The 16,833-nt window shown below is 49.1% G+C and overlaps 1 protein-coding gene across 1 annotated transcript in view; it reads right to left on the bottom strand.

Moving 5' to 3' along the window:
• The window catches only part of LOC142560250 (uncharacterized), a 64,075-nt gene extending 47,871 nt beyond the window's left edge, over positions 1–16,204 (bottom strand). Inside the window, exon 1 of the mRNA XM_075672204.1 lies at positions 15,249–16,204. Coding sequence (XP_075528319.1) covers positions 15,249–15,462 — 214 coding nt within the window. The 5' untranslated portion in view covers positions 15,463–16,204. The remainder of the gene's footprint in view (positions 1–15,248) is intronic.
• Between the last annotated feature and the right edge of the window lie 629 nt (positions 16,205–16,833).

The following is a 16,833-nucleotide window of genomic DNA, read 5'->3' as shown; positions in this document are numbered from 1 at the left end:
ATAAGAAATAATGAAAGACTGCCATCTTCTCAGAAGCAACCGGACGTCCCAGATTTCTTTTTCTCTAGAGTTATCTCGCCACCGCATATCGCGGCCGGGGTTCACCGACCGGTGCCACACGGCGGATAGCGTCAGGCGCAAGCGATAGGCCCTCCGAAACGCCGCAGGTCAACAAGGGTTACCGCCAGATTGTCAGACGGTGCACAGTCTTATCGGCTCGGTTGTTTGGCGATTACCGCGAACGACCATGCTGAGCTGAGCGCCGCAACTCTATACAAACACCCCGCGTGCGAGAGCACTCATTGAGAAGGCGGCTTCACCGACAAGCAGCCTCGTTTGCACACACGTGTTCCTGCGCCACCGGACCTCCGAGACCAAAGTCATCGGAGAAGCCTGTGTGTGTGTTCATTTTTCTTTCTTTTTTCTCTCGAATCGCTCCTTTCTTGAGAGTGCAGTCAACAACGGCTCGTGTGACCAAAGTGGGCAAGGCCCGTCCCAGGCTCACTGATTCGCTCGCAAAAAAAAAAAAAAAAAAAAAAAGAGCCTCACAGTTTCGCCATAAGCGCGAAGCAGTGAATGCTAGAGCAACATGTTAGAATATTACACGAAGTGTAAGACTTGTAGCTGTACAGTGGCAGTATGAATTGAAGTAAACGTAAGCGAAGTAAACACGAGCTGTTGTGCTACGGGTCCTCTTTTTAAATCCTGCCATCAGACAGTTTCATTTAGGTTTATTAATTAAAGACAACGGCTTTCTTGGCCACTTTACCACCAGATTTCCGTATCGGGTGTGTTCTAAACCTCTCTCCTGGGCTGATCCCAGAGGTTGTGCACAGCCGCGCTAATAAAATTACATCATTTCCAGGTTTAAGCTCTGTTATTGTTTCGCACTGTATTTAAGCTTGAGAAGATTTAAGATGAAAGGCATCATGAAAGGACACAATCCCGCGCGGTTCGTGTGCCTTGGTTGCCAACTGCACTTTTTTTTCTTTAAATTGTATCCTACTGTAGAAATGGTTGTGTTAAGTGGTTCAAGTTCTTTGTTATTACTCTGCACTCTTAAAAAAGGTCGTCATATTCACTAGCTAAATACCAGCATATTATTTCTCACAAAAATGACTGCCTTCTTATTCAGTGAGTGTAGGAAAACGATGTTCAGTAATTTTCACTACGTGCTGACGCTAGAAAACAATACTTAGTACTGACTAAATACTACCTCGGTTGGGCAGTTATTAACGCTACTGAACTATAATTACCAACAATACAATGAGGCCTATTCTATATACAAGTGCCGCTTGCATTGTCAGATGAAGTCGATGGTTCCTTCCTCTTGGCTTCACTTTCTATATATATATATATAAAGGAGAACCACGTCCTCTCGCTATATATTAATTTATCAGTTGAAGGTATATATACGTAATGTTTACCAGCGACATTAAGACGCACTGACTCTGTGTAAGAATGTACTACATATCGGGAACGAGCAACGATAAGCAATAACACCCTTAGAGAACGACAAAGCTGCTCGAAGAACAACTTCAAGAGTATGTACTTTGAGGGAGTGCATTTTGTCCCAGTGGGCACCTATGTATTTAGTTAAATACAGCTGTGTGCAGAAATTTGTAAGCTCTACTGTCGGCATATATGTGTGCTACCGCGTCGCACGTAACTGTTAGTCCAACGTAACGAAGAACACTACAGTTCATCTCATTTGTGCATAGGACTGTCACAACCGCAGTTTAATGGGCCACGGCCTGTCGAGGCAGTAGTGGCTTAGTAGTTGGTAAAACTAATAAGAAGTCTTTCTGGCTAGTAAAGGCAGCACTTACTAGCTCTACTAGCCGCCGGCTAGTACAGAACTAGTAAGACGGTATTAAAATACATAGTAGTCTATTAAACGCGAGCATTTATTGGCTATTTACTAACTTTCTTTAAGCGTGTATTTCTGTTGCACTACAGTGGTGCAGGATTACCGTAGAAACACCGGTGCCATTTATTACCTTTCTCTTTTAGATTATACATTCGAAGGACAGTTTGGCGTCACGTGTATCTGCCGGCGACTCCTTTTCGCTTAGTCAACCAGTACACATAAAAAGTTAGGCCAGTAGAACAAAAGGCGAGTGTCGTTGCGTAGGAACACAAAACACATTTAAACTATTTGCACGAGTTCAACCACTAGCATTGCAGGGAACTAGTGTCTTTCTTCATCTTCTTCTTCTTTTCTGTCTTCTACGGCAAGCTGCCATAATTGGTGTTGACGAGTCACAAGGTAAACACATGATGTCCTTCACCTTCACCGGTGACTGGAGGAGGAGGAGGAAAAACTTTATTTGCTCTAATTGATTAGAAATTAGCGGTGGCAGATGTGGTCGGCCGTCTTCACGGTCTTATTCACCATCTGCGCAGGGTCGACGCCCCTATTCCAGGGCACCACTGAGGGTGGCTACTCGGTGAGCGTGTCTTACTATAGTCCATGCTGGACTTTCGGGTCGCTGCTGGAGAGCACCCTCTCCCACTGTTCCGCACTCGGGTCTTTTATTTGAAGGAATTGTTGGTTCTGAACGCATTCCCATGTAATGTGGTATAAGCTGGGCTTGGCGCCGCACCAGGGGCAAATGTCTCTATACTGGGTTGGAAACATCTTGCTTAGTGTGTTTAGATTTGGGTATGTTCCTGTTTGCAGCCTCCTCCAAGAGGTTGCTTCATGCTGATTTAGGCTGTTGTGGGTTGGAGGGTATTTGATTCGGACCCCCTTATAGTAATTCAGAATGTCTGAGTAGCTTGGGTTGACTGGTATGGGTTCCTCAGGGTCGGGGCTTGTGGCCGCTCGGTTTGTGTGCTCTCGAGCTGCCTTGTCCGCCCTTAGGTTCCCTTCTATTCCAGCGTGTCCCGGTACCTAGAAAATTGTATGCCTGACTTTGTTGTTAGCCCTGCAGGAGCGGAGGATGTGAAGCGCTCTGCGTCCTATTCTGCCGTTCATGTAATTCCGACACGTAGCTTGCGAGTCGGTGAGTATCGTTAAAGACCTTTCGGATCGGCAGCCCTCCACTGCCGCTAGAGCTACGGCTATTTCCTCAGCTTCCGTTACCGAGCAGTCCTTCATTGACGCGCTGCTGATCGCTTTGTAGTCCTGGCTTATTACTATCGCAGCTGTTTTTATTATGTTTGTGCCTCTTTGCTTGGCGTATACTGCAGCATCTGTGTATACTGTTGTGTTTTTTGTGGCCAGGTACTTGTCGACGTATTTCGCCCTTGCGTCCCTTCGCGCCGTGTGGAGGTTTGGGTCCATGTTTTTGGGTAGGGGGCTAACAGTGTATGTTTTCCGATATTCATCAGGAATCCCCTCCGTTCTTTGGGTTTCTTTGATTGATTCCGCGAAGCCTAGCCTTATTAGCAGTTCCCTTCCCGTTTTGGTATGCTGGAGTCTCATGAGCTGTGCGATACTTTGGGCTCCTTTTAGTTCTTCGAAGGTGTTGCTTATACCAAGTGCCATTAGTTTGTCTGTCGATGTATTGTTCGAGCATGACAGCGCCGACGGTAGACGAGGATGGAAGCTCTGTGTCAGTTTTGGCTGTCGCTAGCATTTATAGTCTTTGACGCCACCAGTTCGACTCCTATTTCGACAATCATCTTCCGCGCGCATGTTACTCGACGAGAACCTGAAGCTCAACTTGTGCTGTGAATGTCGCTGCCATCTGTGAGGCTTTTTGACGTTGGGAACCAGGTGCGATGGGATCTGGTCGGAAATGGTAGCCGATTACAATGGCTCTTGTCAAAGCTTTCAATAAGATGTTCGCCATCGTGGTGACAATAAGTGACTGGCTGACGTTGACGCTTTTGAGACCTCTGATAAGACAGTGCACGAAATGTAACTGATGCCTCATGAGTGTCACATCTCATCTCCCGCAAAAAAATAGCAACGATTGGCAGCTTTCGCAAACGACTCGAGTACACCTGCACAATGCGGCGCTTGTCGCCGAAGCGAGAAGTGAAGATCTAAGTGGCGTTTTCGTGGCAATTTTTTTTTTCTTTTTTCGGTCCAGCTGAAGCCTTCAATCGAACTTGCTGGCGCGCAGCGGCTATGAAGCTTTCGAGTGTTGTGAAATGTTACGCCCTTTGTCGGACTTTCAGTGGCGAGTTTTCACGCCTCGAACTGTCCCCGGAATCCAGGCTAGTGACAGATTTTTCCGCCGAGCGTCCGTAACTGTAGCGGCTAAGAGCTCGATTGATCTTTTCACATGAGGTCCTTGACGAGGCTCCGCAGAAGGCGTCCTTCTATTCCGAAGTCGCGAGAGAATTCCGGTTCTGTCGAAGCATGCATCTTCGGACTCCATCGCTGTCTCAAATTTGCCGCGAAGTCTTCATCGGGCATGGTGGTTTCTAGCTCGTCATTAAGCTAAGTGCGTGTTGTTCGCTTGCATTCCTTCGATCAAGTACGAAATCGCTACCCTCCGCGGTGGCGTATAGGTGGCTTTGGCGTTGCCGCTAAGCCCGAGGGGGCGCGATGAAATCGCGGCCGCCGCGCCTGCGTTTTCGATGAGGGCGATGTGCAATAACGCCAGTGTACCGTGCACTGGGTACACGTTAACTAATCCCAGGAATGGTTAAAATAAACCTGGAGCCCCTCACTACGGCGTACCTCGTAATCGTATCGTGGTTGAGGCACCTAAAACTCCGGAATTTAATTTCCTTCTCTGTGTGCCTCATTGATCAGCCGCGCGTTCGCCGTACGGGGCGACATTCGCTTTTCTTTCAGCCGGCGCATCTTCCGTGTTCCGGACTCGTGTTAGCAGAGGCTGAGCTCGCCTTCACGTTGCAGGGTAGCAAACCGGAGGTTTTAACTCTGGTTAACCTCCCTGCCTTTCGCTCCATTTGCATCTCTCTTTCTCTCTGTCTACGTCTGAAGCTTACAGTGTCGTATTTCGGCAGCGCTGCCCTGGCGGGCATTCGGGAACGTCCTCATCTGCCCTTCCCATGTGCCTTCTTCACGGCGAGTGCTCGTAGCGGCTTTCGACACCAGAGTTTGTGGGGAAAAAATGTCATTGTCGTTGCGTTGGGACGCAAAGTATATTTACATCATTCAAAGAGGCTGAGCAGTTAATGTTACAAAAACAGTCCACAGCGGGCTTTGTGTCTTTCCTGTTGTTGTTTTTGTTGACCGGAGTGGTCGCGGCGCATACTTACAGTTGTTCTTTTTCTCGTTCTTGTTGCGCATCGAACATGTGGGTTATACCGACTAATGGGGGACCAGCCAAGAAAATGAGCAAATTATCCCAATTGATTGCCGAAATAAATTTTCAGGGTTCGCATATATTAAGGGCTGTGGAAAGGCGAAATCATCGGTTGACAGTGACTAGGAATACTACTGTAAGAGTCACAAGTAAGTAGATGAAGAGAGCAAGGAAGCATATAAAGGACACACAAATTTAACAGCGCGTTTGTTTGGACGTTTGTCTGGACGGCGGAGCAAACATTTCTGTGGCTGAATCGCGCAGTCGAGACTCCAAACGAAATAGTAACAGAGTGTGCTGAATCCAGACCAACGTCTTCAAAGAGATATATCCAAGATTTTTTTTTTCTTCCAACAAGATAGAAAGAAGTGCTCCGTCTTGTACATGCCGCAACGGAACACCTGTATGATTGCTGCTCATGCTTATTCGCTCTGACTTTCAGAGGGAGCAGATATATTCAACGAGGTAGGCTCGAAGGAGGTGGGAAAAAAATATAATAAAGGAAAATGTAAATGAAAGTCGGATGACGCTCACGCGTTGTTCACGCAAAAATTTCGAGTCAGGCACACTGTACGTCCCAGCAAAGTAATCTTTCGCCGCGAGTAAAAAAAGCAAGTTCGAGTAGACTCTTCGTGCGTCACTGTTGGCGTCTTGGCGAAGCAGTGACGCGTTAGCTGGCAAAGTATAGTGCGCAGTTCGCCTTGCACTATTTCGTGCAGTGTTTGTGGTAAGGAACGTTCGCGGGTGCGAGCGAATATCCTCCTTTCGAGAAGCAAACTAAAAAAAAAGTGTGATTCATGCTCGTTTGTGGAAGTTGCGCCTCACGGTGGTGAAGTAAAGAGGCTCGGCTTTTCTTGTTCCTCTTACCTGTCGGGACTTAGCTACTGGTCTCTTATAAAGCGACAGTTTGGTTTCTTACTGCTGGTTTCGTCCAGTGTTTCTCAAATTTCTATTTGGACCCCCCCCCCCCCCCCCCCACACACACACCGTCCATTATTAAGCATCCCGCTAACCTTGAAGAAAACGATTAGGAGGGCGTTTGCGCCATCCAGTACACGTGAGAAGTGAGCCGAGCGCAGTACGAAGACTAATAACGAAGACGAATATGACGCGTTCAGTCATAGTCATTACATGAACAAGAAGAAAACTTAAAATTGAAGACCGCCTCCGTAACTGGAAATGCCACGTGCTAGAACACGACGAAGGCGCTGACGCCAGTTCTATCCGGTGCACACATTTTGATCTGGTATTAACCAATCTTGGCAGCAGGCTGAGACGGCACACTGGACAGCCAATCTGCTGGTCGTTAGCTCGATTCCTCGTAGTACAATGGGCACTTTCCTTTACCTGTAATTTTCTCACAAAGGACTTTGGGATTCCGGCGACGACACCGACGGACATTAAAACGACCGGGTCATTAAGCCTATACCAGCTTTGTTTTAAAACCGAGTAAATATTATACGGGTTACAGGTGGACCATTACTTTCTGTTCTATGGTCATTCTGTGCGTCACGAGATCTCGCTACCAGCGTTGATACTACCGTGTACTTCTCCCTAACCCAGTATACCGCAAGACGTAACAAGTTTACGGACAAGCTATAACTCCCTGTTTCTCGCTTAGCGGCCGTAACATCAGAAACACATAGCTTCAGACGTGGGCACTGAGGTTGCACCCGCGCGATCCCAAGTCTCGGTGGCATTTTTATGAGCGGTGCCACTTGATTCATAACGAAAACGCACGAAACAGCGCTCGTATGTCCCGTTCTAGTGCTGCAGCCCCTTGGCTTGCCACGCCCCAGCAAACGCTTTCCCTGGGCAATAGAAGCCGATCTCGAAGGGCGTGCTTTTGCTAATTACATGCCCTGCAAGCGATTGAGGAGCCGGAATCACGTCATAGACGCCCCATGTTGGGGGACCACCATTTCTAACTGTTCACATCATTTCGATTGCCCCTTTCCGCACATTGCGTTGCATCCTCTAAAAGCGGTCACGTGCGCTTGCTCCCTTCTCATCGAATTCACTCTGCTGCTTGTCACCTCTCCAAAGCGGCTCAAAAATGGCTGGCGTACTTTGTTTCCACTAGTAACCTAGTGGTTGCATGGAGCGTTTTTTTTTTCTTTCTTTAACACGTTGCAGAGCCCTGTCCGGCAGGACTTCACGCATTCGACTTGTTCCGACGTATTCGTCTGTATTATCTTCCTTTGTTATTCATGTATTTGTATTATTATTTTCATATCTTTATTTTTTTGAAGAACACCGCACCTCTCACTTGCAAACGACAATGAACAATGGGATGACATTTAGAGGCCGCAGTAGCGTTCCTGTTCGTTTGTTTCACGTAGACCGCGGCCGACTGTCTTCGCCCGTGTTGCAAGATATGTCTTTCTTTCTTTCTTTCTTTCTTATTGCGGGGACAATAGAAGAACGGCGTGGTTTCTAAAAAAACACGGCAAAATGTCTCGAGTCAGAAAGGCTTCAAGAAATCCAATCAGCATTCGTGTGCGCGGTTTCTCAGCTGTCTTTCCGGCTCTGAACGCATACTTGAAAACGACGCTAAAGAGAGAAAAAAAAAATATTTTCTTTTGTGTCCGTAAACTATATACTCTTCTACAGATTCAAAGACACTAATACTCTTACCGCTATAAGACGCTCGGTAAGCGAGACGAAGCGCATTAACGAAAGACGGGGCGCGGCGACGTCTCCGTGAAGTTCCCGCGCCAGCTGGCTGCGAAAGTCACGGACTTTGACAGCGTCTTCAAACCCTTAGTGAATTCTGCATCGGTAAAAATAGAATACATTGTGTTCTAAAAGAGGCAAAAAAAATTAACATCGCGAGTTTCAGAAACTCGTGCTCGGCCAACGCGCGGCCTAAATAAACACTTAAACACGAAATAACACTTCGAAATTCGTCGCGTTACAGTGGCGTACACCGCCATTAGGGATTCGGCGCGGAAGTAAAAAAAAAAAAAAGAAACTGAATCTTTGATCTTAATTTTATCCTGTAATAAACCAGCCTACACTTTCGAAGTTGGCGACATTGGTGTTTTGAAACGACCCTTCATGCGTGTAAACTGATCGAGCGTCTTGCTTTGGCGCCCTTTGTGTGAAACGGAAATGTAGAAGGTGACTTCTCTCAGCAAGGCGTACGCTGAGTCACCGTTGTTTATTGCTAAAAGCAGCCACACGTGTACGGGGCGGGCGCAGAAAAGTGCGCATTACGCGCCCCCTGCGCACAAATCTTGACTTTGAGGCGCCAAGCTTCTTAGTATTCTCGCAAATCGCGCAGGTGGCAGTAAAACGTTCGATGATCATTCTTTTCTTTTCCTTCTTTTTTTTTTTTTTTTTGGAAAGCAATAAAGACGCGGTTCTGCCGAGGCACGGCAAATCTCAACCCAGGAACGGGCGCCTAAGAACTGTGCCCTAAAATTGTTCATAGCTGATTGCCTGTCATCAACTTCCGAAGTGGTCATCGCTATCGAGCCGTCAAAACGCCGTTTCAATTCGCCGGTCAACATCTGGTGGACGTGTTCTCGGCGCCCTTCGGTCGTTCGCCATTTGCACTTAAGCGACTAATCGTAATACACGACCGCGAACGTTCACGTTTCTTGGAAAAGGGGGACCAAATATGTAACATAATATAACACAACGCTGAGTACAATTCAGCCATAGAAATGTGCTGATCCTGTGTTACAATCACAAAACTGTGTATATACGTCACGCAATATCAAGCAGATAGACACACGTGAGTTTAAGAGCCGAAAGCTTCTCTCCATATCGGAGAAGTCTTAGACTCCACTAAGGGATGAAGAATTGAGCAGAACTTCTTAGCGCCTATATGAAGGCCGCCTGTAGGAGCTTCCAGGAGAGAGAGTGAGAAAAACAAATTATAAGGTAAATGCTCAGCGATCGGACTTCCGACAAAAGTCTGCAAATCTGCAAGCTTGCCAAGTTCAGGTGTTTCGTGCGTAGCTGCGGGATGCTGAACTGAAAAAAAAAATAATAATAATGACGAGATATGCTCTTTTTGTCTGTATACAAATTAACCTACTATATTAGTGCCTGTATATGTAGATTTTCTGCCTACCGCGTATTTGATTGGCCGCAATACTGTTACTCGCCATGCTTGCTCAGTGGCTATGGTGTTAGGCTGCTGAGCACGAGGTCGCCGGATCGAATCCCGGCCACGGCGGCCGCATTTCTATGGGGGCGAAAATTAACACCCGTGTACTTAGATTTAGGTGCACGTTAAAGAATCCCAGGTGGTCGAAATTTCCGGAGCCCTCCACTAAGGCGTGCCTCACAATCAGAAAGTGGTTTTGACACGTAAAACCCCATAACTTAATTTTAGTTTTCAGCAATACTGTTAGCACAACAATCATTATACACCCCACCTTCGTTGATTTGTGGTTTACTGCCTTCCCCTGCTGAACATGAGCTCCTGGATTCGATTCCCGGTATTTCGAAGTATAGGCAGAACATTATAAAGCTCCTGCGCCTTCGTTATACCACCGACAGCATCGGGTGCCGCCATTGCTTTACGATTCCGGGTATCTCTCCCTCTCTGCACAGACGCTTTAGCGGCTGACTTTGTTACCGGAAAGACAAATAGATTTATCAACTTTCTTGCTATACACGAATCTTCGCTTCCGAAACAATTCTCTCAGCGTTCTTTCCGACGCAGTGGGTGGTCAACAAGACATAGATCATACAAGACACATTCGCGCAGCTGCGTTTGCACAGCAGCCCACGTATCGCGTTTGTTATTCGAGTCGCGCTCCGTCGTGTGCAGATGCGACTCGAAGCACTACAATAACGACGCTGCGATCGCACGGGCTGCGTGGTCTGCATATGCCACACGAGCGCGAGACCTATTCCCATAAAATGACGCGCGGAGAGTTCCTCTAGAAGTCAGTCGTACATAGATAGATAGATAGATAGATAGATAGATAGATAGATAGATAGATAGATAGATAGATAGATAGATAGATAGATAGATAGATAGATAGATAGATAGATAGATAGATAGATAGATAGATAGATAGATAGATATTGGTTCCAGAAACATTTCTTGTTCCAGCTGTTGATTAATTCATCTCTGTGTACCGCTCCATTGTTTAGACGTTATGTGATTGCTTATTAGTCTAGATACTACGCTACGTTATGTAGGTGCCACATTTACGTTACGAAGATGTTATGTTTATATCGTGCACGCTAAGAAACAAATTCACCCGCAATTACGATCCTCCCTAATGCGAAATTTTGAGCGCAGCTATATACGTGTTTCTATTTCCCGACATATTGGCTGTTTCGGAAAATCTATCTCGCGCGACACTTTGCAAACGGCACGAAGCATAGCGCGACTGCCTTGCTAATCGGGAGATCGCGAGAGGCAGCACTTGGGTGACCCGTGGGCGCGATTCGCAGCAGCCGCCGGGGACAGACCTCCACGCATGCAGCGATTTGTTTCCCTATATGTTATCGATGGCGTCATCGGTGAACAGACGACGCGCGCTACTCTGGCTCCATCTCGTAGCCATCGTCGCCTCAAAGCCCGTCTTGCAGCATACTTTTCTTCTCACGCTTCCTCCATACCCTCCTCCTCTGGTTTCCACCTCGTAGTTCTGCTGTACCCTCCTCTTCAGCTTCCCTTCTCGCGCTCTCTTCGCTGTCGCCGTCTTTCATCGGCGCTCCGCGTTCGCTCTTTCATCCTTCGCTGTGCTCGTTCGCAAGGTTACGAGGACGCCGACGCTCGCGGCAGGAACGGGCGCCTAAGCGCTGCGCTCTAAACAAAGAACAAACAGGACATCGGCCATGTCGTCCTGGATACATTGTTTCTCTTCAGATGGCAGACGCTAGGCATGTATTCGGTTCGGTCACAAAATTTAGCTGGCAGACCATCTTCGATTAGAAGATAGATCAGGTGCACACCTTCAGCGAAATCGCTACGGCGCCAGCGGCTCGACACCGGTGTCCCACTGGTGAAGTTTGAAACCAGTACACACACACACACACACACACACATATATATATATATATATAAAGGAAGCGCATTAGGCGAATAAATAGCTCTATATCATGTTTTTATTCGAGGGGGGGAGCTGCCATCAATCCATATTTGCTGAACGTGGAGAATCATCCGTTTCTGTTATGAATAGCAGCTGGGTCACCTGCAAGCGAATGGGGCAACGCCTGCTGCACTTGACAAGTATGATATTTTGAGGCGCTGGAACGCAGTACGTGTGCGAGGCGATATCTAACTAAGGAATACAACGCAGAGACAATGACGCGGGAAGCACACAATATTGCCATGCACGCTCCTATGTGAGCGTGACCCAGCCGTTCATTTCGGTGGAGTCGGCAAATGGGTCGTTGCGAAATGAAAGGTATTTATGAAAAAAAAAAAGGAAAAGAAGACAGCACCCAGGCGCGGAGAAATGAAAATGAATCGTACAGTATGTGGCCCCTGATGCATCGCAAACGATTTATAACGTGAACGTGTACCTTCTTTGTCACTAACACGTTCCACGCTGTTATTGTGTTTCTATTAGATGACACAGGGGATTTACTCGAAGATTGGACGTAGCACCGCTGTTGAGCTAAGAAACAGCGACAGCGGACTTTGTCCTTGCCACAACATGTCACCGTTGCGCTCGACTCTCTGGCGCCGTGAAATGTTTAGCTCAGACGCGTAACTGTCGACGCTTTGCCGCTCGGGGTTATAAGCTGACGCAGGCTGTCCAAAAAATTCCTATGCATATCCTATGCCAGGTTATACGTAGCGAAAGCTAAGGCAATGGTTAGCCTTGGTTAATCTTGATTGCAAGTCCAGGTTAGTCTGGTTGTCTAGCTATGTCGCGGCGTTTAGCCAGTCGTACGGCGCGCTGTTCGTCTGTTTCCTGGGCGATTCGTTTTCCTCTTCATCTCGTTCCGATGTCGACTCCAGGCCTCCTCCTGCTTATCCGAATCGTCGCCGTCCATGCTGCCGCCTCAACTGTGGTTGCGGCGCGCGCGAGCTCTCCTTTTCAATCCTCCGACATGTTATCAGGCATGCGACGCAGCTGGCGAAGCGAGCGGAGGCGAGCGCAACGACGAGGAACGCGGTGTGACGTCATGTGCCTCCTCGAAGCACGGCCACGGCGAAATCGCAAGTTCGCGGCCAGTAAAGCTTTCGCTTTAAAAACGGACACACCGCCTATCTTAACGGAGCGCTGACGTACAATACATATTCGACTTAACATTTCCCTGCTTGAGGACTGGTGGAAGGGCGTTCTCACGCGGGCCCGCTAAGCTAGACTCGGCGAGTATTCCCTGACGCTGTGACTGAACGTTTGCCGCGCAATTCCAACCCGGCTTAATCTAGCCGGCAGCGTGTCGCGCAGCTAGGCGCGCATATGTAGTCCTCGCGCGCATATATACTTTTCGCCTGTGACGTCCCGCCGGAGCGAACCGCGAATGCGGAAAAACAATCTGGAGGGGCGCGTTTCGCTTTCCGCGTTAACTCGACTTCGTTAGAGGCTGTGACCGCGCGACACAAAGACGGTAATACAGACAATGCCGTCATTCGCTGATGTGCGTGCTCTTGACGCTGGTGCAGTTTTCACGGAACGCTTAAGGCGCCTGGCAACCCTGAACTCGCCCGGCAACGCTCAATCCGCCCATGGCAATTTAAAGTAATTATACGAAAGAGAAGTTCTCTGTCCCTGTTCGCGAATCAGACCACCGCGATAGTGCAGATGCACGGGCACATAAAACGACATTTTAACTGGCTAACGCCCTAATGTTTATAGCAGTTGGAGCGGTGCCAAACGGGCGAACTTATTGTCATTCACCTTGATGTAATTCATCCATTAATGCGTTCGCTGTAGGGCTGGTTCGGCCGCGAAATGCGTACTTTCAACGCAGTGGCCTGCGCAGATGCAGCGTACCTAAAATATTACTGCTGTTGCTGCTCGAGTCCGCACCGGCGCCGAGCCACGTAAATACGGCCGCCAACAGGCAGGCGCTACGAGTGGTGGTGGTCTGTGGCAGCAGGCGGGGGGGTATATAGTCTGGCACGCTTAGCCGGCAATTTTTCCGTCTGGGCATCTCGCACATCTTTAGCAGGGCTGTCCTCGTCGAGTACGCGGTGTCACCCTCGATATGATCGGCAATATACTATGCAGATGTTTTTTTTTTCTTTTTTAGTAGCCGGTGGCACGTAGCGTAATTGCAGCCTTCGAACTCAACTACTCCAAGCCGCGGCCATTACTCTCGCGAGAAATCGAAACGCATAGTCGACTAAGTAAGGAAGATCGCTAATCAACCTTCTTATTGGTTGTCTTGGAGGACGTATTTCAATTCAGGAATTGTAGCCGTTGAGTACGCAAAGCGTATCCTTCTTGGAACGCATTATAAGGATCACAGGGGTGCGCCGTGAAACTTGCGGCCTAAGTGCGCTGTCGTTCCGCTTACTTTATTAACAAACCGCCGTTTCGTTCGTTGAAGCGCAAAAGTAACTGGGACGGCTGCGTATTTCGTCGCAGGCTTCGGTAATGAATATCTCGAAACTGCAGTGGGCGTCCTGAAGAAATTGGTAATAATAAATAAAGCTTTAGCGATTCAAGCTCCTTGCTTCAATTTATTCCTGATTTTTCGTAATCTGCGTGAAAATGTCCACGACACTAATATTATATCCGCACCCTACAGTTAACGTAACTGCGCACTTTCTTCTAAACGGAACAAATCTGCAGTAGCTGAGCGAAATTCATTCAAGTCCTTCTGGGGTAGCCGAATGAGCAAATTTCTGCGTTTAATGCATGCTTTTAATGACAAGGGTACGAGATACCACCGCGACATGGCGCTAGTGTCTGCCCGCAAACCATACAACAACAACAAAAACAACAACAGCAACAAAAAGAAGGTCCGGGCACCAACCAATAGCACTTTTTTATCGAGTCGTACGTCATCGCAAAAACAGCCGCTCGTTTCTAGGTCACAGAATGTTTACGCAACGATAGGGAAGCGATACTGCAAATGGCAAGTGCAGATTAGTACTGTGGAGGCGCTCGACGGGATGGCGCCAAGTGTATTATGCAACTTCAGGTGCCAGGCAGCTTTTCATGGGCTTGCAACATGGTATGGCTGACGGTGCGGTTCACCGTCGACTCTCGCTGTCTACGCAAGTTCGAACGCCTGCATTTATGTGATGAATGGGCTCGGTTAATGAAACTGACGCCTTCCTGCTTGGATCACATGAGGTCTGCAGTATCGTGTAGATAAAATAAGTCCTGTAATCCCACAAAGCCCAGTGTATTTATCTATCGCTGCATAGCGTAGACAAATAAAGTACCTGAGGTGCAGTTAATTTTTCACAGCAGTAACTCGTGTATAACAAATCGTAACAATACAAAGATGAATTAATACATTCTGTAGCCTTTTTTCTCGTAATTGCATATTAACTAATGTTATTAGCTTAATTATTAAACGTTTGCTTAACAAAAATTAATTATTGGTGTCTACGCGCCAAAAGCCACGACATGATTATGAGGCACGCCGTACTGGGACACCCCCGATTGATTTTGACCACTTGGCTTTGCGAGAACGCTCGCGTACTTTTAGATTTAGGTGCACGTTAAGGAACCCTAGGTGGTCAAAATTACTCGGGAGTCGCCCACTACGGCGTGCCTCATGATCAGATCGTGGTTTTGGCACGTAAAAACACCTGCATTTTATTGTGTTGTTAATACCTTTCTTCTTTTTACTTGTTCTTTTCTTTTTATGCCAGGGCCGGTATAAAGTAACGATTCCCCTCTGACTATACTGCATTCCTTGCTTATCCGCGGCTCACGGCCTGCCAGCGCTCACCGTGATAACGCTCACGGTGATAACGCGCGCTCGCACCACTGACGAATAGCGATGAGGAACGTAACGGAATCGTTTACGCTCAACCGATCCGGAGCATTGCGCAGCGCGTATGCAGCTAACCAAGTGACCGCACACGTCCGCACACGAGAGAGCGTGAGGGCCTCGCGCGCTCACCTCCGTCGACGTCGCAGGGCGGCAGGGCAGTCGGCGATCCGTCGTCGGTGGTCGTTGGCGCGGTCCGCGGCGCAGCGACCAGCGAGACCGGCTCGAGCAGCATCGGCAGCAGCAGCAGCAGTAGCTCCAGCACGGCCGGAAACGGGGCACCGTGCCATGTCCACGGGCGCCCGGAGCCCGGCGCGCACGAGCGTCGACCGCGCAGCGTCGCCATCAACCCGCTCACTCGGCACACACGCACGCACACTTCGGTGGTCGCAGTAGTCGGCGCTGTTCCACGCGAGAATCCTGACAATGCGGGCCCATGGCTTTTACGCCGGCGCTCCAACCGCGTGTCACGCACGCCGCGAGTGCAAGCAGCGAGTCGCCGAAGCCGACTGCTCGCTACAAAGCTACTTCCCGGTTTGCAGCCGCGCACACAGGCGCACACAGGCGCACCAAGGCGCGCGCCGCAATCGGCGACTCTCCTCGACTCGGCAGATTTGATTTTTTTTTATCCTCGTTTTTGAATCCTACAGGTGCACCAGAGATGGAACGGCGACGCCGACATTCGCTCGCGCGGCGCGGAAGAGAGCACGCCGCGCGCGGCTGGTAGCGGTAGCTTTACTCGTAGCAGTTGCAGACGCACGATGTGCCCGGCTTCCCTGAAGGTCTCCCGTGCCACGCACGTCGTCGGCGCTCGTCTGCTACAAACGTTCGTCTGCTGGCCCGTCCGTCCACTCACCTCGCCGTCAAAGAACGAACAAAGAAAAACGGAGGAGAGATAGCAAGTGGGCGATTGGAGGCGTTGCGCCGCCCTCCGGGCTCTCTCGACGTCGAGAGATAATCGGTCTCCCGCCGACGAAGCTCAAACACTCCGCGCGCGCCGCTTTAGCGCACTTGGCGATTTGCCGCCCGTAGCGAGGGCTGCGCTCCTCCGCTCGGGCGCTGCTATCTGCAGCGCGACCGAGCAGCCGCAGGTCGCATACAGTTGCGTCCTCAGCTGCAGCCCAGCATACGGAGAGAGTCTGTGCGCGACGGTGCACCCCGCAGCGTCATCTCGGGCGGCGTAAAACGACGTTTTGTGTCTCTCTCTCCCGTTAGCAGGAGAAGCTGCTGCCGCCGGTCTCGGTGTTTCTACGCGCTGCGTGCGAGTGCCTGGAAACGCGTCTCGACGGTGCGCCGAAGGAGTGATACATCGCAAACCCATGTTATACACGGCAGGCAGCGCTATACGAATGCTAGGGATGCTTCTCTCACTGTTCCCATTCGCCACCACAAAGTGGCAGTGCGTCGTGTATGAAAGGCACATATACAGGCGTCACGTGATTCGGTGTCACATTAGGCCTCGTATAGCTTCAGGTCGCAAAATGTGACGCATTCATCTGCATCAAAGGCGCTGCATCTCGGAACTGATTCACCACCGAACGAGTGCAGTGACACGTTCCTGCCACCAGCTGCCAAAGTGCACCGCGTTTCTCTCGCGACCAAAACTTAGTGCGTTGCCTTTCTGCAAGCACGAAGCTGCGCAAGTAATAAGTGATTTGACGTAGCCCCGTGTCCAGGAGTGGTGGTCGCAATATATTGCTATAATGGAGGTCACTGA

Source organism: Dermacentor variabilis, chromosome 10 (genome assembly GCF_050947875.1).
Source record: "Dermacentor variabilis isolate Ectoservices chromosome 10, ASM5094787v1, whole genome shotgun sequence".
Classification (NCBI taxonomy): Eukaryota; Metazoa; Arthropoda; class Arachnida; order Ixodida; family Ixodidae; genus Dermacentor; species Dermacentor variabilis.
This window is presented reverse-complemented; position numbering and strand designations above follow the sequence as displayed.